This window comes from Podarcis vaucheri (assembly GCF_965113315.1).
Source record: "Podarcis vaucheri genome assembly, chromosome: 12".
Lineage (NCBI taxonomy): Eukaryota > Metazoa > Chordata > Lepidosauria > Squamata > Lacertidae > Podarcis > Podarcis vaucheri.
In genome coordinates, this window is record NC_138750.1 from 47143072 (window position 1) to 47166117 (window position 23046).

Sequence of the window (23046 nt, forward strand, 5' to 3'; positions counted from 1 at the left end):
CCAAAAACCTATGCACAGCTAGTGCTTCACCACCTCTGCTTTGTAACTTTTTTTTTAAAGCGCTCACTGCACGCTCACTGCCATTGGCACATTTCCCTTCAATGTAATATGAATTTCGCAGGCTGTCATATTGGAGTCCAGCCTAACGGTAGGATCCTACCCGTTTTTACTCAAGAAATGTGCCCACAAGGCTAACACTGCAGCAGCACATCTCTTTGTAAAGAGACATGCTGCTGCAGGGTTAGCCGTTATTAAATTTTCTAATTTATATTTCAAAATATTCATTTAAACAACCTTAAATCAATGACTTCCCCAAATGCAAATGGATTGCAAATGAATCAAATAAGTAAGTATGCCTTCCATTGTTGTTTTCTTCCTTTTAGAAATATATGTTTAATTTACAGGAAATCAATTTGTTACAATGTGATATGATGAATGTATGGCTAAAGAAACCACTAAAAATGAACAGCAAAAATAAAACCAATGACTTCCCTTCTTTCTATGGTTCATTTGCATACTATACATCCCTGCATATTTTACATGAACTAAACTGTTAATTCATTGTTATAGCCATCAAAACTTATTTACACTGCTGAATTTATCTCAATGCTACCAGCGTTTTTAAATGAACACAATCTTCACCCATATCTTCAGTAAACATTTCCCAGTCTTCTTTGAAAGTACATTCTGGTTCTCTTTTTCTATATGTTAAATCTGCAAGCTCGCAGCAGCACCTCTCTCAGCCCTTGACATTTCTGTTTAGGGAAGCTTTTAATAGTTGATAAAATTATTGCATTTTAAGATTTTGCTGGAAGCCGCCCAGAGTGGCTGGGGAAAGACAGCCAGATGGGCGGGGTAGATATTATTATTATTACGCCGCGTATCGCTTTGTAAAACTTTACTCAGAAGTAAATCCCTACTGCGTAATGGAGCTGAAATTCCTGGTCAGTCAGCGAGCGCGGCCAAACGTCGGACAGGTCGCCTCGGGGCCTCTATCTTAACACACCAATATTCATTTTGCATCTTGCGGGCGGGGGCGAGGGAGTGTTACACCCACGAAAAGCACAGCAATCACCCTCGCTCTATTTCCGCGGCCCCCCCCCCGCCGTTCCCGATTAGCCAATCAGTGGGCCGAAACGCCGGCTCGACGGTTGGCGCGAGTTCCAGCCGTTAGGCCGCCTAAGTAGCCAATGGGCGTTGGCCGGTGGGGAGGGGGGGGCGAGGCTGGCCCTCGCTGGCCGTGGCCCCGCCCTCCGCTTCCCCCACTCTCCCTCTCCCCTCCCCCTTCCTTTCGCCGCCGGCTCAGGTGAGCGAGGCTAAAGGCGCAGCGATGGTCGCCATTTCCTGAGCAACCCCCCCCCCACCCGCGGTGACGGCGCAGCGGCATCAGCGCTGACGTGAGGGCGACGCGCGGCCTCGCCCGGCCCAATCCCTCCTCCCCGACCTACTTTCCCCTGTGACGGGGGCGCCACGTACTCGGGTGAGTCGCAGGAGGGGGCGGGGACAAGGCGGGAGCGCGCAAGGCGGCTGGGCCCTTCCGAGGGGGCGGCCTGGGTTTTGAGGAGGGGAAGGCGGTTGGGGCGGCGGGGCGAGCTCTGTCAGGCAGCTCCGAAGGGGCTAGGCGGGACGGCGAAGACCGGGAGAAGCGGGGGGGGGCAGCATCGGCGGCGCTCGAGGGAGGCTGAGTCAAAGCCTGGCTGCTTTCTCCCTCACACACGAAGGCCGAAATTAACGCGGCTTCGTTGTGACACCCAGAGACCGGCCGCGTTGCCCCCCTCTGCGCATGTGCAGAGTGGCCACCGTCCCTCGCACCGTGGCAGGTTTCAGAAAACACAGTATTTTTTCCCCTGGAGGGACGCAGACCCCATGACATTTGGTGAATCTAAGTTTGGCCTCATTGAGGAGCCGTATTTCAGAATTAGTAGGAAAATGAGAGTACCCCTAAATATATATATTTTTAGAATAAAAGCACTGAACACAGTAATACTAAAAATACAGCGCGATCCTGTTCAGGGTTGCTTAAGGGGAAGCCCCACTATGTCCCTCTATAGTGAATATTTGCCGGTAAGTATCCGTAGGGGACTTGTGTGGCACTGTGGGTTAAACCATAGAGCCTAGGACTTGCTGATCAGAAGGTTGGCGGTTCAAATCCCCGCAACGGGGTGAGTTCCCGTTGCTCGGTCCCTGCTCCTGCCAACCTAGCAGTTCGAAAGCACAAAGTGCAAGTAGATAAATAGGTACCGCTCTGGCGGGAAGGTAAACGGTGTTTCAGTGCGCTGCTCTGGTTCGCCAGAAGCGGCTTAGTCATGCTGGCCACATGACCCGCAAGCTGTACGCCAGCTCCCTCGGCCAATAAAGTTGAGATGAGTGCCGCAACCCCAGAGTCGGCCATGACTGGACCTAATGGTGAGGGGTCCCTTTACCTTTTTCCGTAGGGGAATGGCTGCAGCTCAGGGGCAGAGCATCTGCTTCACAGGGTCTCCGGGCAGGGGTGGGAGAGAAATCCCGTTTGAACCCGCTGCCGGTCAGTGCAGACAATACTGAGCTAGATGGACCAATGGGCCTGACTCAGAAGGCAGCTTTCTGTATTTCCTTCCTAAAGGCACAGTCTTCAACATGTTTATGCAGGAGTAAGCCCTGCTGAGTTAAAACAAACTTGTTCCCTAGTTAAAACATGTTTTAGAATTGCAGCCTTAATCCCGAGTTTGTTCTTTTTCTCCTCTGGTGTTTCCATCTTTTTCAAGAGATTTCCTCTTTGGTAACTGCTGAGGGTAGAGTGAGGAGTTTAATAGTAAGAAAGGGGTTAAGTTAAGCCCTGCCTTAGGCTAGATATGAAAGAGGAAGCAACACATTAGGCATGTGGAGTCAGAACTCACATGGAGATAAAGCAGAATTATGGGGAGGCCTCCCCTTAGTGATAGGCTTGGGCTTATCACATAAATTAAGAATGAGAAAGGAAAATTTGAAAATAAAGCAAGGAGAGTTCCATTGTGATCCAGTGGCTGCAGTTGGCCTCTAATAAGCAAACACATCATTCAGAAGATATGATGTTATGGTCTCACTGTCTGATCTGGCCTTGGTCAAGTTATGCTATCATAGCCTCAGTTTGAAGGCAAGAAAGGAATCCTAGCAATGATCTGTCACACTCTTTTGGTAAGCATGAGCATACAGATTGTAAAGCATGTTACAGTTTAAATTTTAACAGGATGAGCCCGGGAAATGCAATATTTGCTGATAGCAAAAGAAAGAGAGTATACGTTCTGTGTACGGAAGGAAAGAGGATAGTTTACAAAACATTAAAGTGTATTTTTAGCTGATTGGTGTGATGTAACCCAATGCAGACCCCCCTTATAAATGTTTCATAGGTCAAGTCTTGTGAAGCTGCTTGGCTGTTAGTATGAAATAACTGGCTCTTCATTGAACACAGTGGGGCTTCCTATTGAGTAAGCATGCCTAGGATTGCTTTGTTTGACTGTTTCATCTGTCTTTCATGCATACCCTGCCACAGATTGTAGAGAAAATGTAAGAAACAAAGGCACCATATTCTCCAGCAAGGCTAAAGGAATTTGTCAAAGGAGCCACCAGTTTTTCTTTATCTTGAAATAGAAAACACTAGGCTTCAATTAGAAAAAAGGGACTGTATGAGGGGTAATATTACAAACAACCAAGGCATACATAATCTCCCTTCAGACTGTATATGGAAAGCCTTCATGCAGACCCTGGCTGTCTTCAATAACTTTGACTTTCCATTTTGTTGATAAAAATATCTAATTTATTTGTTGCAGGGTGGTGTCTTTTAAATACTGCTTAAATGGAGTAAAATAACTAGTAAAGGCAGTGCTTCTCTCTTCATCTTGCCCTCCCCCCAAAGCTATACTCTTTAGGCATAACAGTGTTTAGTTGTTGGTTATACAGAATAACGGAGCAAGTGAGACAGTATCTGGTCCAGTGAAAGTAATCTTATACACAAAAACAGGAAGCAGAATTGAAAGTTTCACAACTTTCAAGGAATAGGGATTTTTTGCCATTATTTCTAGTGTTTAAACAAACTAGTACATCAAAATAATAGCTCAAGCCCTGCACTAATTTTAAAATCTAAAAGTATAAACAAAAGGGAAGCAGAGGAAGGAAGGTACAGGAGAAAGGTTAGTTTTCATGACATATTAGTGAGTTTCTTAATGGGCGTTTAATTCCAGTAGTGATCAGGTTGATCATCCCTTTGCTGGGACAGAGGTGATATAGCTATGTAATAGTCCTTGGTTCCATGTAACAGTAAGCAAAAGGAGTTTGGGAACACATAAGTCAAGAATCATTGCACTGTACCATGTCATATAATGAGGTTTGGGTTTTCCTCTAGAACATGTTTATGTATGTATTGTAACAAGAAACATAGCTGTGTAATGTACCTTATACCTCCATTGTACCTGTATTATGGGTATGGCTTTATTGGCTTTTTTGAACTTGGAATGTTAAATGAAACAACTGCTGTTTAGTATGTTCTTCTGTAAATAGTCACCTAAAAATGATGCTGTATTAACTATAGTTACCTGAAAAGGACTTGTTTTCATTTAAATGTGAGATTCATGCTTTTTTCAGTCAAAGTCACTGTAGTGAGGAAAATTTCAGGCTGTGCAGTATATGAAGCTATTTTAGCATTTTTCTTCTTCATACTTCAACATTTCCTGGACCAGGATGCAGCTCCATCACGTACAGAGAAGCAGCACATAGGATTTTTATGTCATCACGAGTTGAAGTGTGAAATCATGAAATGCAAGGTTTCAGAGTCTTTGAAGCCACAATGAAAAATGGAGAGAAATTTCTTTCTCTTGCACATGAACATGAAAAAATACCCAGCATCAAGATTTATAAACTACATCCATAAACTGTTAACTTCAAATAATTAATGGTAACAGTATAACAAGGCTTTGCAAAAATAAACAAAAAACAAACCTATAACTTGGAATAAAGTAAAATTTTGAAAGTGTACTTTTAAGACATCAGCATAATGCTGCATATTCTTATTCAATTATTCAGCAACTTTCATTATTAAACATTTGGATCCACTCTTGTTTCTAGAATGTGAAATAAGATTCCGTGTTTCCTGAGAATATATTCTATAAAGTGCAGAACTATGTAGATTTGTTGTAGGATGTATTTTCTTGCATCCAGGCGGGTGTCGCTCCCCAAATAAAGGTTTGTTTCCAAAGTTTGAGGCTCTTCTTTGTGTTAAAACCCTTCTATATTTGTGCTGGGGAGTGTTGGAGGTGCACTCTCACTTCACATGGGGCAACTAGCCTCCTAAACATGTCAAATCAATGGGCCATGTGCCCTACAACAAACCTATCCCAGAATCTTTGGCCATGGACAGAAATTCTCTGGCAAGTGAATGCGTATTGTTTACCTGATGTATGGAAAATACTTGCTGACAAAAGCTTGAAAACCACAGTTGTGGAGTATGAAATCTCCAAAAATTGAGTTGAACATTGTGGCATAGGTACCTTGTGTCACACAGTCTTCCTTGCATCGCAATTAGGTCTTCAAAACTCTTGTCAAATCTTTAATTCAGAACTTTAGCTAAGGTGCTCCCCCCCTCCCAATTCTTCACTGGGTGAGTGTGTTCCATAATACTTACAAAATCTCTTGCGTGTGATTGAACGAAAGCTTTTTTTCTCTTTGCGCTTCTGTTCAATATTCTAATGAACCTTGTGTATTGTAACATTGTGAGTGTTGGTTGCTATGGTAGTTAGTTATGACATCATAAATGGAACATAACTTCACTGCAAGGTTCACTAAGAGGGAGAGTGGTCTGGAGAAGGAAGAAGTCCTTAAAAAAAATTCAATCATAATGAGCAAATGTGGCAAAAAACAGCATGCAAGAATTAACATAAGGTAGCCATTGTATAATTAATAATAATAATAATAATAATAATAATAATAATAATAATAATAATTTATTTATACCCCGCCCATCTGGCTGGGTTTGTTAAAATATGTTTCCGCACTGCAAATATGTAGAATGTGTTTCATATATTAGTGGATCAGATAACCTGAAGAACAACCAAGCACATAAAGATCTTAACATTTAGAAAGAAGGCTTTTCCTTATGTATTCAATCTAATGCTCTCAATTTGACTAGCAACAAAGTTGAAATTTTTATGTCAAACTTTTTTTAAAAAAATACTCATTTACTTGCTAGACATGATTTTTTTGTAGGAGCCAATTAATGAAATGTAATATCTATCCAGGGTCCAGTGTTGTACAACATATTTATAAATGACGGCTAAAGTAATAGAGAGGATGCTTATCAGATTTAGAGATGACACCAAACTGGGAGTGGTAGCTAATATCACAGAAGATAGAACAAGGATTCAAGATGTGTTTTACAGATTGGAGAACCGGGCAGATTGGAAAATAATAAAATGATTTTTGGTATGGACAAATATAAGGTTCTACACTTAGGGAGGAAGAACCAGCTGCACAAATTCAGGATGGGGGACACCTTGACAGCAGTACATGTGAAAAGGATCTGGGGTGTCTTAATGAGTCCACAAGCCTAACATAAGTGAGATATAGCAGCAAAAAGGCAAATGCAATTCTTGACTGCATCAACATAAGTTTAGGGTCCAAAACAAGGAAAGTAATAGTACTACTCTATTCTACCTGGTCAGACCCTACCTGGAGTACTGTACCCATTTCTGGGCACCACACAGGATATTCACAAGCTGGAACATGTGCAGAAGAGGGCAACCAAGATGATCAAGGGTCTGGAAACCAAGCCTTATGAGTAATTGCTGAGGGAGTTGGGTATGTTAACCTGGCAAAAAGAAGTGAAATAATCTTCAAATATCTCACGGGTTGTCACAAGCAATCTTATTTTCTGCTGCTCCAGAGAGTAGGACTTAAACCAAAGGATGCTAATTATGAGAAAGGAGATTCTGACTAAACATTAGGAAGAACTTTCTGATGGCAAGAGCTGTTTGACAGCAGAACAGACTACCTTCAAAGGTGCTAGGTGTATCGATATATTGTTATCATGCACTGCTTAAGATATTTTAAAAATATAAAGTATATAAATGCTTTTAAATAAATAAGTCATGATGTCCACTGAAATTAATGACATTAATAACTCTTGATTTCAACGAGTCTGCTTTGAGTGACTAATACCTGATACCACCCATAATAATTAGCTTCATGTATCCTAAGCTAATTCTGCAAGCCAATGTTACAGGTTGAAAACAACTACGGTTCTTTCAAAATATTTCTCTCTCTCAAAAGATTGACATGCAGAATTTACTAGTCTACAGACAAAGACCTTGATTTAGGAGAAACAAAGGCTGAATGACTTCCAGCCGAGTTCTTACACACTAGAGTAGTTTCACCCCAGTGCCAGCTGTTTAATAGAATGCTTTCCTTTCTCCTAAGTGATACATAAAGCTATTGACTTTAGACTGTTTTAAAACCAATGAATTTAACAGAAGTTTCTGCAAGAAAAACCTCTGTGTGTGTGTGTACCGGAAAATTGTTTCAGACCAACATGGCACATTCAGCTACAACTTGTGACCCAGCATCTGCTATGGTGTTCCAAGGAATCATGGGGGGCCCTTTCATTTCCTTGTTGTCATTTCCAAAAACATTTTCTCACCCAAAGGTACCAGTTTGGTTACTTATGCCATCATGCTGGTCCTGGCGTCTTGAAATGTACTGAGCATATGTTTGTCAAAGACACTTCCTGTAACCTTAAATGGATGTGATCTTTTCACCTATCTGGACATGCCTTTTGGTACCTGAACAAACTTGGGGTTATTGTGAGCTTCTTGTCCTTAACAGTGCAAGGACTCATCTTTTTATTATTAATTTTATCTCCTCTAACTTGTTTTCTTAAATACAAAAAGAAGAAAATCATGCTATTTTAAAAGTAAGATCATATATATTGTAACATCTGCTATTTTACATAACCCAAGATATAAGATAGAAACCAAAACATAATATGTTACATGCACTCCAGTCTCTTAAGTAGTGAGAAGTTTCAGGGCTCCCAGCAAAAACCTTGGGTTTTCTTTTCTTAGAATGAAGGTAATTGGAGACTTGCGATGCTAATGTGATATAAGTCTTATTTACACACATACTCTGCACAAACCTGTGATGGAAAATTCACTGCATTAACACTCCAATAGATCCTGTTCCTCTTCAGATTTCTTGGAAGTACAAAGATTTGCTTTCTTCCAGAGAGTAAATCAAGCCTCTGTGCCTCTTTCAAATCCAGTTTCGAGGCTATTGTTCCCTTTTGTTCTCTTTAACTGCACAACAAACCTCTTGAGGACACCACCTCCAGCACCTGGGTGGAGAATAAAGTTCTCTACCAGTTTGCTCCTATGGCTACTGGGCTAACTAGCTATGCAAAGCTCATTCCTTTGAACAAATATGCGAAGCTAAACTGGTCCAATCTATTTTTATTTTCTTAGCAGTCTCTTTTTACAACCAAAGTCTCAGGGCTTGGGTGGTGGTTCAGAAAACCAGTTAACAGGCCTGCTATTGGGACAGCAATGAAGCCCAAGAGATATACTACTAAAACTTGTATTTGTTGTTTAGTCATTTAGTCGTGTCCGACTCTTCGTGACCCCATGGACCAGAGCACGCCAGGCACTCCTGTCTTCCACTGCTTCCCGCAGTTTGGTGAGACTCATGTTTGTAGCTTCGAGAACACTTGTATACTCAAGTGTAAACCCTGTTGAAATGGGGGGGGGGGTGCTTATTCCCTGGTAAATGGGGTTAGGATTACAGCCTAAATCTAATTCCAATCTATTTATACTAGGCAAAAAGGTAAGGTAAAGGACCCTTGGATGGTCAAGTCCAGTCAAAGGTGACTATGGGGTGCAGCGCTCATCTCGCTGCAGGCCAAGGGAGCTGGCGTTTGTCCACAGACAGTTTTCCAGGTCATGTGGCCAGCAAGACTAAACCACTTCTGGCACAATGGAACACCGTGACGGAAGCCAGAGCACACAGAAATGGCTTTTTATACTATGATAATCCAAATGGACCCGTTTATAAGAAAGCCAAAACCTCTATGATTCTATGATTCCTGGCACACACACACAATTCAAGTAAATAAAGCATGGCCCTTACTTTATTGTAGCATACTGCTTGGGCTGATTCTGCTGTCCTGGGGTCTTTTATAGTTTTAAACTGACAACGTTCACTAATCCATCACTTTTCTCTGCTATGTCTCTACAGTGGTACCTCGGGTTACAAACACCTTGGGTTACAAACACCTTGGGTTACAGACTCTGCTAACCTGGAAGTAGTACCTTGGGTTAAGAACTTTACCTCAGAATGAGAACAGAAATCGTGCGGCGGCAGTGGGAGCCACTTTAGCTAAAGTGGTACCTCAGGTTAAGAACGGTTTCAGGTTAAGAACAGATAGAACGAATTAAGTTCGTAACCAGAGGTACCATTGTATTGGTGTCAATTTTTCCGGAGTCTAGTATTTGCCCAGCAGTATTCTAGCTGAAGTAAATTAGTTTGCAACCTAAGTTCTAAGTTCCATTCTTCTGTAGGATGTAAACAATTCAGTAACAGTCTGAAAGGAGACCACAGAATCTTATAGGCAGCAATACTCTTAATACAACCCACATACCCTTCCAGTATTTGGGGGCAACAGTACAGTCCCACCAACTTCTTTTAAAATATACAGTAACTGTATTTGTATGCTACTTGGGTGCTAAAAAGCTTTAAATAAATAACATTTCCCAAAGAAATAATAATTCAAAAGCAACAACAGAGAAGCAAACTCAGCTTAACCAACCCCCACACAAAAAACAAGAAATACATGGCCAAATCTCCCTGGGGATAGCATTTCACAATTCTAGTGCCACCTCTGGAAATTCTCTACTCTGATCACTAGAAGTTGTTTATTCCTGAAACAATGGCATATGGAGGAAGGTCTTGTCCTCCAATCTTAAAGTGTGGATGGTGAACCTTCGACCCTCCAGATATTACTGCTCTGCAACTCCCATTATCCCTGATCGTTGGAAATTCTGGCTGAATCTGAGAGTTGGAGTTTAACAACATTTGAAGGGGCACAGGCTCCACAGGTTCCCTGTCTTAAATAATGGGGAGGACATTCATATATCAATATATTTGGGTTTTCAGCTGGTGATAAATGCACTGGACCTCTCTTGTGGTATCATATTATGATGTCATGCTCTATTTAACCACATATTAAAAAGAAGGCAAAAATGAAGAGATGAAGTGAATGGTGATAGAGGCATGAATTGTTTCATGTACTATCTTGTGCATTTTTCTCTCATTTTTAGACAAATGACCATGGAAACAGGTGAATCACAGCAAGATGGCAATGCAGCAGACTCTGTTGCAGAAAGTGATGCTGCTACTATACAGTCTCCATCTGGCCAAAATCAGATATCTACTATAGCACAGGTAATCTGACATGTAACCTGACACCAACACCTATATAGTTAGCTACTGCAGGCAGGTAGAAGAATGCAAGACTTGCCTGCATATTTTGGGCTTTGGGGAAGCTGATAAAACGTTGGACCTCTCAGTTCAAAAGCCCACTTAGCTCAGTGGAAGGTCTTGTGCCACCTGCATCATTCAGCCTAGTCTGCGTTGCAGAGTTCCTGTGAGGATAGAACGGGATACAGAGATAAATATCTGAGCAAAATGTAAAAAAATAGGTTTGGACCTTTCTAGTAGTTGGGATTCTGATCATAAGCAATGCATGAACTATGTGTAAAATGATGGTGAAATCTCTACTTACATAGCCAGTTCTGTCCAGAACCCCTTAAGTACATGGACTCCATCTCTGGCTTAGGCTAGCAGTAGGTGGCTATTTCACCCATTCCAAGCCAGTCTTAGGAATATCTGTGCCATGAGGGGCTGCCTTGTTGGGAACGTGGTCACTGTCCTTTGTATGCAGTGAAGTTGCACCTTTTCGTCCTCAGGTGTTTTCTTTGGGGGCAAGGACTGAGAAGACAGACATGGATTGATATTCAAGGAGATGAGACAGACTCTCCTTGCCTGCAATCTGCCTCTATGTTGTTTTCATCATGTTTCTGCTTTTTTGTGTGTCCAGGAGGACTTTTTATGAAAAAGCATTCGCTCCGGCAGCACAAACTCCACTTTAAGTCACTTGTATTATTTGTCTCTGATTTTTGGTGCTAGTATTGTATGAGTTGAGAGCCAGGAAGGCCCTATTTTGAAATGTTATCTCAGCCATGGACTATACTAGGTAATCCAAATCAGCCAGTTTTGAGTTCAACCTCAAATCTGCCTTATGGGGATAATAATCCTAACCTATTTTACAGGGTTGTTGGAAGAATTGCTGCAATATATACACTGCATACTTTGAACAATTAAAAAGTGCTTTATGATGGTAAGGGTTGGATAATTTTGGTTAATTGCGTTTAGGTTCCATTGAAATCTATCAAACCTAAGTTCAGCTAACTTAAGCTCCATCCCAACGATTATGATACTATTTTATTTCTTTAAAGCTTATAATGAAACCTTTGAGACTTTCCCAGGTTTTAAATAAACACCATAGAGGCTGGGTCTGACCTGGATTTAAATGCCTCTTTTGTACAATGGATTAAGTGTAGTTTTGGAAGTTAAGCATTAACAAGCCTGGAATACTGCGCATATGCAGTAGAAGCTGCAGAATACCTATTTATCTGAAATAAATTGCCCCTGAAAGAGCTGGCTGTGTGTGTGTGTTTCTGACCATTTCTGGAATTACTCTGTGCAGTGCTATAAAACTTTGTTTCCCAGTCTGCTAAATTGTTCTGCAGACTGTCTGCTTCCAGTAATATAGAGTCTTTGCACGTATTCAAATGCAAGTGCCATAGCTGGTTCCTCTCCTTATTGACGTCAGGATTGCTAGAACTGCTGCCACCTCCACATGAGTAATCAAGCAAACATTTGTGATTGTCAGAATAGGAAAGGGTGCAGTTTTAAAATATTGCAACTAAAGCAGAGGAGGAAACAAATGCATCTTTCAAATAATTTAAACTTGTTCATTGTATTGTCAGTTTACCATTAGAGAAATAATTTTGTAAATCCCAAAAAATAAAAGGAGCACAGGATGCTTGGGAGATTCCTTGTAAACTTTCAAATATTATCCAGCCATTTTAAGAAATTGAAAAGTGTCTTTAGTACTTCTCATTGTGCATGTAAGTTACAAGAGAGAGGGCTTTCCCCTGTGATTCATGCTCAGTTCTTTATATGCTTGTCTTACATCCCAAAATGAATACATTGGGCACTTTTGGCACGAACTTTTTCAAATATTGTAATTTGTCATTGTAATATATTGACATCAGGCAGGTGCCTTCACTGTTCTCCCTTCAGTGCTTGCTAAAAACATTTTTGTTTAGGCAGGTCTACCCTGACATGTAGAATATTGATGTGTGTTTTAATCTGTTTTTTGCTTATTGATGATTTTATTTCATTTAATATTTTAAATTGTTGTTTTTTAACAGGTTTTCCTGATAACTTTATTGTTTTATTCTCTAGGTAAACTTCTCTAAAGTCTTTTTTTTTTAATTACAATTAAGCAATGTATAAATTTTATGAAATAACTAAAATGATATAAGCTGATATAACTTTTACTGTATTGGAAAACAGCACATCATGTTTCAAAGGCTAAACCTTAATTTCACACTGAATACCTTTTGCCAAATCATCATCACTGGTATGCAGGTGCTCACACTGCTAATGTCTTCCTGTTATTTTTCACCAATGCAATAGGTTTCTGTAGCGGGATCAACAACTGGAAGAGGATCTCCCTCTGTAACTGTAGTGCAATTGCCTTCTGGTCAAACGGTCCACGTGCAGGGAGTGATTCAAGCAACTCAGCCTTCAGTTATTCAATCACCACAGTTGCAATCTGTTCAGGTTAGTTGCATGTCTCTTAACGTTCCTGCAGGCTTTACTTAACCTTTACTTGGCATCACTGACTTCTAATTTTTGCCCTAGCAATGGAGAGAAGAGCTTCATTGTATTTCATACCAAGGGTAGGCTGCCGGTTGACTCATATTCTGCCATCAGGAGAATAGAAAGATGATACTTCTGTCTGCTTCTTTAAAGAGTGATTACCTCAAGCCAGAGCACATAGGCTTGTACCTTATACATACATAAAGATTGTCTCATTGTTATGCCCATGTGCTGCTGTTTCCCCCCCTCTTTTTGTGTGTGGATAATCTAACAATATTGCAAGGTATGCAGTGGCCAGGAACTCTGCATGTCACTAATTGTGACATATATGCTAGGAAAAAATCATGCATAGATGTGATATTTAGTGTACAGTAGTTCCTTCAGCACTGGTGTTACCTTTGCTTGGTGTAGTTTCCGGACCAAATGTAAGGGCAGCCACAACAGAGCACATTTCAAAATTATCCAATTGTAAAGCACTCCCAGCAACCACAGTCACTTAAGCCTCCAGCGACAATGATGGATTGAGTACTCCTAGATACATTACATACCTGTTCTTGCATTTCCCTTTTAAGCTCTCTGCCATTATGCTCTATGTTTTTATCTCTCTCCAGCTGCATTCCTGCAAACTGTTCTGCTCCTAGGCCCCTTTTGTTCCTTTCTCCCACTTTTCTTATACTATTATTTGTAGATTATCCTCTCCTCTTCTGCCCGTCAAAGATATATATTTGCCATTTACTGAAAAAATGCATTTCTACCTGCAGAGCTCTTTCTAGTTTGTCATTAATTCACCTCAATGTTTCCTTCTTCCATATCAAGATTCTGCACATGCTGTTAGGGGCATTGCTAGGTATTTAAAATAATCAGGGTATAGGCTCATGAAACAAAATTTGCATATGCTAATATATAACTAGATAGAAGCAAGTATGGTACCCAACACTCCTGTTCTGCTAATGGAAGAGACATGCACTAGAGGATCAGAACTTTTCATTCCTCTACTCAGCAGTCTCCCCCTTTCCCGCCCTCAAAATAGGCACTTGAGAACTGGGGGACACGCTGGAGAAAATTTGGTGATCACACTGGGGGAAAGAGAGGAGACAGATCTGGCACTGTGTTGGCAAAACACCTCTGGCACTGCTTTGGGTGCGACCCAATAATAATAGGCGATTGGGGATATGACCAGCACAGTGATTTGAAGTATGTCCAGCAGCTCTGCAAGCAAGGTTTTAAAAAGCTATTGTTGTTTTTTTAGAAAATAGGGGTGGTGTAGGCAGGGAATCCAAGATCCAGTACAAAACACCTGAGGATTCAGCCCTCTGGGCCACCCCCTATCAACAGCCTTACCATTAGATACTGGTGCTGCTGTCTTTAATTTACAAAGCATTGCTAAATTTTCAAAGCAGTTTTATGACAGTGCTGTGAGATGGATCACTGGTAGTAAAATCTCCTCTGCAAATCTGGATTCCATGCTGCAAGTTAACTCTTCTGAGTCGACTCCTAAGATGGTTAATTTTTTAATGTTCATATTTTAGGTAGCATCAGCTACAAGTGCAGATGAATCTACAGAGTCAGAGGTTGTCATTGATTCTCAGAAACGGAGGGAGATACTTTCAAGGAGGCCTTCATATCGGTAAGCTATAATTTCATGTTGTAACAATTGGTGCCTTTCGGTTAAAATGAGTCACCCATTTCATGGGCCAGCTGCTTTTAAATGTATATGTGTTTTTACTTGTGTCAGAAAAATTCTGAATGAACTTTCTTCTGATGCACCCGGTGTCACTAAGATTGAAGAAGGAAAGCCAGAGGAAGAAGGAGCGCCCTCTGGCATCCCTGCCATGGCAATGCCAACGAGCCTTTATCAGACTAGCACCGGGCAGTACAGTATGTATCCCATAACATCAAACAAGATATTTAGCTTTCGTTCTTAAAACCAAAATGTAAATTGCAAACTTAGTAAGCTAGATCTATTGTGGAGAGTGGGGCGAATATTCAAGGAAAAGTCTCAGTTAAAACCCAAGTGAAATTCATGTTTACATCAATAAAGATCTCTTATAATTTACAGTAATGATCTGATAAGCAAAAATTAAATTTTGCTCACTTTGTTCCATTCTGTTTCTTCAAATCTTATGCTCCTTAATGTGTGTTGCTTCCAATTGATGTATTTCATTATATAACTGGAAGCTAGGATACACAAGGAAGTTTGTACAATTTTTCTCAATAAATACAGTCCTTAAGATAAAAAGAAATGCAACTTGCAATCTTTTTTATGAGTTTAGAATTAGACATCAGTGCACTGGGAACTAATCCTGCACTAAGCATCCTTGACTTAAAGGAGGAAACACTCCATATCCTAATAATTGTACAAAAGTTGTTCCCACTAGATTGTGCCCTTTGGGGATTTTGTGTAGAATCTAGTTTTTACTGTTCTGCTTTGGAGTGCAGAGTCCAACAACTTGGCATTGACTGGAAAATGCAGTAGAGAGTTGTGCATGGTGACAGATAAAACTTCAAAAACCGTATTTTCCATGTAAAGTATGAGCAGAGTTGAAATATCTGTGATGGAGAACTTATTTAAAAGGTTGTTTGAGAATGGAACATTTAACTTTGCATTGCGTTGTTCCTGTTCTGACACCTAAAATCTATACCCTATAATCTAGCATTACATAATCTAGTCATGTAAGGAAAAATTAACATCTTATTCTTATTCTTTTCTCTCTTTAAAATTCAAATATAATTTATGCAGCTGTTTTGTACTGTCTTCTGTTGTACAAGATTTCACTGATAAAAGTTGTCTTTGCACGGCAAAGCATCCCTTGAGGCAATACAAAGTTGACTTAGATCAGGCTTGGGGAATGTGTTACTAGATTTTTAGTTCCCATAATTCCTGACCATTCACCATGCTGGCTTGGGCAGAAAAGTGTTGGAGTCCAAATATATCTGAAGAGCTACAAGCGACCCTTTCCTGAGTTAGACTGTATCCAAATTACAAAAGTGTTAGTACACACTGGATCAGTGTTTCCTAAACCTCTGATAGCTGAGTCACCCTTATTTTCTTCTAAATCAACACAGGAGGCGTACTACACACACGCTCTCTCTTTATATATATATATGAGAAAATAGCATAACCAAGATTAGAGAATTGCAGAGGTGAAATGGGAGGCCTTTTCTGAGGACAGGTAATTCTGTTCTCTGTCTGTATCAGGTGAAATCACTTGCTCCGGATGCAAAGACTCAGCAGTGTTGCCTACATTTGTAGAAGAAGACTGACTGGAAAGCAGTGGTTGCAGAGCCTCAAAAGAGCTCTTCATCATTGATTTCTTATGGCACACTACTAGTTCTTTTAAGGTGCGCTAACGTGTCCCAACACACAGTTTAGGAATGGCTGGATTAGAGCTGTTCCAAAGACTCTTGTTTCCGTTGGTTAATACCATTATTGCTTTTGTTAAGTTGCTATAGCCCAAGGTGGAGCAATCCAGATCTCTAACCAGGCATCTGACGGCGTTCAGGGGTTGCAGACATTAACAATGACAAATTCAGGAGCTCCTCAGCCCGGTGCTACAATTGTACAATATGCAGCCCAAACAGCTGATGGCACACAACAGTTCTTTGTACCTGGGAGTCAAGTTGTTGTCCAAGGTATGCTTTCATTTTATATTTGCTTTTAAATGGCATTTGTATGTCTCTATTTGTTTTGAACTCTTAATAGATTTTTCAACAGAAAAGTGGGCTATAAGTAGCCAGCAAATAACAAACAAAAACAGGAAAAGACCCTCTTCCCTTAACAGAATACAACTACAAAATGACAGAGTTAAGGTAAAATACTTAATGATGAGCTTACAAACATGAAAATAAAGTTTAACAGTCAATATGGTAAAATATGCACTTTAGGCAAATATATGTGTTTCGTAGCCAATTCATCTAAGGAGCAGAGCATGGTTTGATAAACTTTAATCATTGCTAGAAAAAAAATGAAGCAGTGTACTTACATAGCATGGATTCTTGGATAAATTCATGATGCAGTAACTTAGTCTGAAATGTTGAGGTGGGTGCAATGTATTTCTGTATATAATTTGATCAATGTTGACCTTTTCACTGTGTGAGTGGTTCCTGCATTGGAAAAGCTTATTTTTGTTCCTTTTTGATGTATATCTTTACTAGGACACCAGGGTTGTTTCTGTGGTCTTTTGGATGCTATGCCAGGGAGTGACTTGTTCTGGTGTAGTGGTTAAGAGCGGTAATCTCGTAATCTGTGGAACTGGGTTCGCGTCTCCGCTCCTCCACATGCAGCTGCTGGGTGACCTTGGGTCAGTCACACTTCTGTGAAGTCTCTTAGCCCCACTCACCTCACAGAGTGTTTGTTGTGAGGGAGGAAGGGAAAGGAGAATGTTAGCCGCTTTGAGACTCCTTAAAGGGAGTGAAAGGCGGGATATCAAATCCAAACTCTTCTTTATCATCCTCTTCTTGCTTTGAAAAAGTCTCTTGCACTTTACTTTCTGCCTTTCCTCTAATGGACATGAAAGAAGGGTTTGTTTTAATGTAGATGGTAGAACAGCTGGTAACTTCAACTCAAGTACCACATTTAAAAGTCAAGAGTCTGCGAAATTCAAGCTCTCTTTAGAGGTTGGCAAACTTGCATATAACTTAATGCACTGTGGAGAAATAGGTTCTTATGCCTCCTTGCCTTGGATGTAATGTCTAGAGATGAAGCACGTAATACACAGAAGTCTGATAATATGTGATCTTTACCAGGCAAAATGAGAGGAGAGATTTGCAAGTTGTTGTTGTTTCAGTTTTGTTACAAGCAAGTAGTATATAAATTTTGTTAATAAATAAAATAGCCACAAATGTTTTAGGCATGTACTCTTCAGCTACACATTGTGCCCAGCTTATGGTGACAAGTGCTCATTCTGTCATGCTATACTACTGTGTGTTGCTTATGTACACTGGATGATGCGTGAATAGGAATTAGATTAAATGTTTCTTAGTCTTAGAGATATCGATAAACTGCAAGATGATCCTAAGATGCTAGTGTGAAGCCACAAAGAAGCAGAGTCAAGAGTATTCTATTATTAAGTAATTAAATCTCTATACCGCCTTTCATCTGAGGATCACAGGGTGGTTTACAATATAAACATGGAAAAAATATATAACACAATAACAAACAAAAACAACCCCCCTCCAGCTTAAAATGCCATAGATTGTTTAATTAGCCAAAGGCCTGAGATAAGAGGAATGTTCTTGTCTGGTGCCTAAAGATATATAACGAAGGTGCCAGGTAAAAGTTGTGTTCAAAAGTGGTAATCTCATTTAATTCTAATCTCATTTAGTTACCAGTTTCCCCAGAGGAAATGGCTAGGACTACAGCTACCTCAATTGACATGTCACAATAAACCAGTGTTGCTGGGTTATTATGGTTTGCTAGGAAAGGGAAGTGTGCTGTTGAACACTGTCAAATTACACCCACTTCTCTCCTTCCCTGATGTGAGCAGGATAAACAAACCAGGAAGCCAACAATTATGACTGACTTCCTGTAACATCCAAACCCAGGATTGTCGCTTGCTCCCCAACTAGCCAGTACTCCTAAGCCAACAGTTTTAGTCTGGTTAGCAATACTGGCTTGGTAGGAAGGAAGAAACAATGATCTGAGGTCTAGACCTCATGGAAAGCTGAGCTTAATTATGATGTCCTGGTTTGTTTATCCCACCAGGAGAGGAGGAGTGAAGTAGGAGCCATCAGACAATAAATCATGTTTGCAATAAACCATGATAAGCAGCCACATTGTGAACACTGCCTGGAAAGCTGCTACAATAATGAAAAGAGATTGCTAACTTCTCTTGTGCACAGAGTAAACCAGGCCTGTTGAGCAAAATAGGAAGGAGGTTGAGAGAGAGGATATGAGGGTGAAATATACTCGGAGTCGAGAGTGGATATCATGCTCTTTATTCAGCTCATAGTGGTGAGGAGGAATGGAAGTTCCCCCAAAATATCTGCTTTATATACATTATTTACACAATAGGCTGCACATGATTGGCTAATTCCAGGATTTTCCTGTAGGCCAATCAGGTTGTGGATTCACTTCCACCTGGAGCTGGATTGGGTGGCTCCTGCGGACCAGTCATACTGCTGCATTGTTCTAGGACCAATCAGACTGCTGCATTTTGGATCCTATTCAACTCAGTACATAACAGAGGGTTTCTGAAAATACACCTGGGTGGACATTTACACAACAAAGCAAAGGCACTTCTTACATTAACTTCAGCACTAGAGTACTTTCTTTTTGCACTCTTGTGTTGCCTCTTCACTGACGTGGAAACTAAGCCAGGGGTAGACAGACTTCAGGCTCAATGGAACTAATTTGATTTTTACTATAACCTCCAGATCTACCACCTAGAGCCAGATCAGAATGATGGCACAGGGAGACTTCTGCACACTTAGAATTGCTGCTCAGCCAATGCATTTGTTCTCACTGATGTTGGAGTGCTTTCTCACACAAATCCATTCCTGCTTTCCCCACAAGCTTTCTTCATTTCAGCAAGCTAATTGTGTGTGACAGAGCCTTCTAGTTGTTGCTAGTGCTAAACCTCTGGGAGTGTAAAGCTCCTGCTGATCCACTGAAAATTACCCAGAGATTTACCTGTAGATCCCAATCTATCTTCTGCCCACCCTGAACTAAAGCACTTCTGTTCCTTTGTCACTGCTTCTATTCCATGCTGAGGACCAAAATGTGCATGGCTTTTTATAGCAACAACCATATACATTTGGTGACTCCTGTGATTGCACTCCATTGTCATCACACCAGAGGCTGAATGGAACTCTGGTTCCAAAAATTGCATATGAGAGCCTCTTAGTCCAAGTAGTTTATATACAAGTGGTTATTGCCCCATAACATTCTGCAATGGAGTCCTTATAATAGTTGTTGGCCTTGATGCTGGAAAGAGTCCATGTACAGAAATGGTAGAGGCTCACTACATGGCTGTTGGAGACAAGAAGAAATTCCTATCAGCCACAAGATCTGCAGGAAAATATTTATGAGAGGTTAGTGTGAACTGATGGGTTTGGGGAAAATCAACACCATCTTTTTTGTCTCTTAGTAGTTACCAAGAGCTGTGCAATTTTTATCAAGTGCAAGTATGCCAAGGGATAATTGCCGAGGGCAACATGCCTTGAAAGGCAGGGTAGCAGTGCATGAAAAGTAGATAAATAACAATGGAAAAGTTATTCAGGTGGGTTTATATTCTTGCTTACTTAGAAGTGAGGATAAAGGTAAGAACATACTGCCCCGAGGGTCAGAGGTACTGTGCCTCTGAGTGTCTGCTGCAGGGAAACAGCAGTCCACAGAGGATATTGCCTTTATGTCTTGATTGTGGGATATCTGGCTAGTCAGTGTGAGGAACAGGATGCTGAACTTGACGACCTTTGCTCTGTTACCTGGTTTTGCAGAGCTGAAAGGAGGCACACTCTAGCCTCTGTCACTAGCCAGGTGACTTAGGACCAACTGGAAGGCTGCTTCCCCTGCCTCCCAGGTAGAAAATTAGGACAAAAAGGAGACCAACCTGACTCTTTCCACTAGCTAGTGAAGAAGCTTCCTTTCCTCTTCCCTCCCCTTTCTTTTCCCCTTTTGTATCACGTCTATTAGACTCTGAGCAGGGGCTGTTTCATCTTTTAATATATGTATAGTGCTTGGAGAAATGTAGATGTTTTAGTAAATGTTAAGTTGTCACCATCATGAAGCAGGAGGGCTCCTCTTACCGTGTCTTGACCATCTAGTATGCCACAAAAGTCAACATGGTACGAAACAGTTCTACCCTGGCTTGCCAACTTTTAATTCATACAGATACTGAATTGCATTATTGTTTAAAGTACAGTTTTCAGAACCTTTATTTTGAAAAGCGTTGGCACTGAAATAACATCTCCCCTTGCTGCAGATGCGTCTGTGGAGCCTGATTTATAGCCGGCTCCCTGGATCTGTGCCTGCCTTTGTATTGCGGGGAGAGCGAAGCTAGGCTATATAAAAAGTCTGAAGTGATTGTTTGTTAGCAAAGGTTTTCCCTGGGCTCCTGTTTCAACGAGCTGCTCCAGTGAGAAAGCACATTAATGACGGGGTAGGCTAGTGAGGTCATTATGATGTCAGTGCTGGAGCTTGTAATCCTGCACATGCTTGCTTGTTTGGAACATTTCATGTTCTTCTGGTGGCAGAGGAGAAGCCTTTGAGCAGACGCTGGCCATGGCTGTAACCAGAGACGAAACCGGTAGGCAATTCTGTAAGCTTCTTTTTCAAAAGGGGAAATTGGGGCTGTAGTCCTGCTCACAGCTGGACTGCTGAAATCCCATAGAATCTGTGGGATTTAGGCAGCCAGATTGCAAGCAGGGGGAATTGTTTGCTAGAACACCCAGCGACAGCGTTGCTGGTCTAGAGCACTTAGTTACCAAGCACATTTTTTTTTATAGACTCCTGGAAGCTGTCATTAACATTTCTTTAGCTGATGCAGCATTTTAGTTAGTTAGACCGATGGGTGCTCTTTCAGTTTTTGTGCTGTTTTTCCTTGCTAACGTGAGCTTTGAAGCAATCCTTTTATTTAAGCAGTGAGAACAAGGAACTTGTCTCCCTTGGTGCTTTTTTTGAATGATTAAACAGCTTGGAAGTATATGAAAGATTGCTTCTTCAGCTTCCGGCAGCCAGCGTGTAGTTGTGTGGACTGTGCTCACTTCAGCCATGTAATCGGTCTTCCATCTCTGACAGGTAATAAAGAGCAGAAATGAAATCTGAGTGGCCCGCGTGGGTGCTCCATCAATGCTTTGGGCTTGATGATTTAGTTATTTTGCGCCTCCTCCACTCGAAAAACTGCCTGTTCCACAGCAGAGTTCAGCAGGCTGACGTCAGATAGATTTCCTGGAATCGCGTTTCAGCGGGGCTGGAAAAGTTAAACTCCACAAACAACAAACACATTGACGTCAGCTGCGAGTCATGCTGTGATTTAGTCAGTTCCTTTCTGCTTCAACCAGTGCTGCCGCCGCTGCTGGCATGTTTGTTACAGCGTTAATTCAGTAGCCTGCATGCTGTCTCTGGAGCTAAGTAAGCCTGGCTTGTGTGTCTTTTGTTTGTTTGCTGATCCAACGGGATATTTTCTTTAAATAGTAATAAAAGACCTCAGGCTCACACGAGCAAAAGGACCAGGAGCAGTGCAGCAGACTCGAGTGAAGTTTATAGTCCTTGTGGTAAAGGTTGCTAGCCGTGTGTGAAGGGGAATGTGGGTGAAACTCAGATTTCTGTTATATGTAGCATGCCTGGTTCTGCTTGCCAGCACTGAATGGCAGTTTTTTATATATATATATATATATATATATATATATATATATATATATATATATATATATATATATAATGTATGTATATATTATATATATATATATTTATTTATTTGTGGTGGGAATCAGGAGTGGACTGATCATTCCTTGCAGGCATAGTTTTGCAGGTACATAGGATGGTTATTTTATGAATTATGGTTTAGTTACTGAATGAAACCTGGATTCACCCCCCCTTCCCTATTTCAATTTATATAGCAAAAAAACAGTAACAGCTATAAACATTGCAGATAGCTATATTGATACCTGGGGGGGGGGGGGAATCCAGAAGACACAGTTGAGTAAAAAAAGAGAATTAGGGCCAAGTAAAATGTCTCAGAGTAATGGAGAAGCTTTGGAGTTCTCAATATTTTTTCAGGATGTTAAAATTACAAAAAGGGGTGTGTATGGGGGAGCATGGGGGGGGATAGCAAGTTTGGCATAATGGACAAAACCAGAGTTCTCCAGTTTGTTTCAGTCTTGAGGTGGAGTTCTGTAAGCAAAGCTTGATTAAATGACTCCATGCAATGTACAAAATAGGTTCCAGGTTGCAATAAGGGTAAAGGGGAACAATGACACAATGACTGTCGTGCTTTTCTCAAACTGAAACTTGGCAAAAGTTAAACAGTGCATACATTTTTGGGAATTTTTTTATTTATTTCATAAAATGTATACACTGCTTGATTGGGGGGAAAAAACAACACCCTCAAAGCAGCTCACATAAAACCAGAATAGCATCTGTTTACTTCTGCATTTTTGCGT

General features: G+C 40.9%; 2 protein-coding genes across 10 annotated transcripts in view; one reads left to right on the top strand and one right to left on the bottom strand.

The window, feature by feature from the left end:
• The window catches only part of CUL2 (cullin 2), a 55212-nt gene extending 54143 nt beyond the window's left edge, over positions 1 to 1069 (bottom strand). The window contains exon 1 of the mRNA XM_082192294.1: positions 921 to 1069. The gene's annotated coding sequence lies outside the window, so the exon portion shown is untranslated. The remainder of the gene's footprint in view (positions 1 to 920) is intronic.
• A 155-nt stretch (positions 1070 to 1224) lies between these two features.
• CREM (cAMP responsive element modulator) overlaps positions 1225 to 23046 on the top strand; it is a 29093-nt gene continuing 7271 nt past the window's right edge. For 2 of the 9 annotated variants that reach the window (XM_082192562.1, XM_082192561.1), the window contains exons 1-6: positions 5735 to 5889; positions 10314 to 10437; positions 12760 to 12906; positions 14475 to 14572; positions 14681 to 14823; positions 16390 to 16578. In XM_082192562.1, coding sequence (XP_082048688.1) covers positions 5762 to 5889; positions 10314 to 10437; positions 12760 to 12906; positions 14475 to 14572; positions 14681 to 14823; positions 16390 to 16578 — 829 coding nt within the window. In that variant the 5' untranslated portion in view covers positions 5735 to 5761. Of the gene's footprint in view, positions 1481 to 5734; positions 5890 to 10313; positions 10438 to 12759; positions 12907 to 14474; positions 14573 to 14680; positions 14824 to 16389; positions 16579 to 16734; positions 16756 to 21032; positions 21204 to 21564; positions 21683 to 21868; positions 22016 to 23046 lie in introns of those variants that run through there. The other 7 variants (XM_082192563.1, XM_082192569.1, XM_082192566.1 and 4 more) reach the window with 7 other exon arrangements.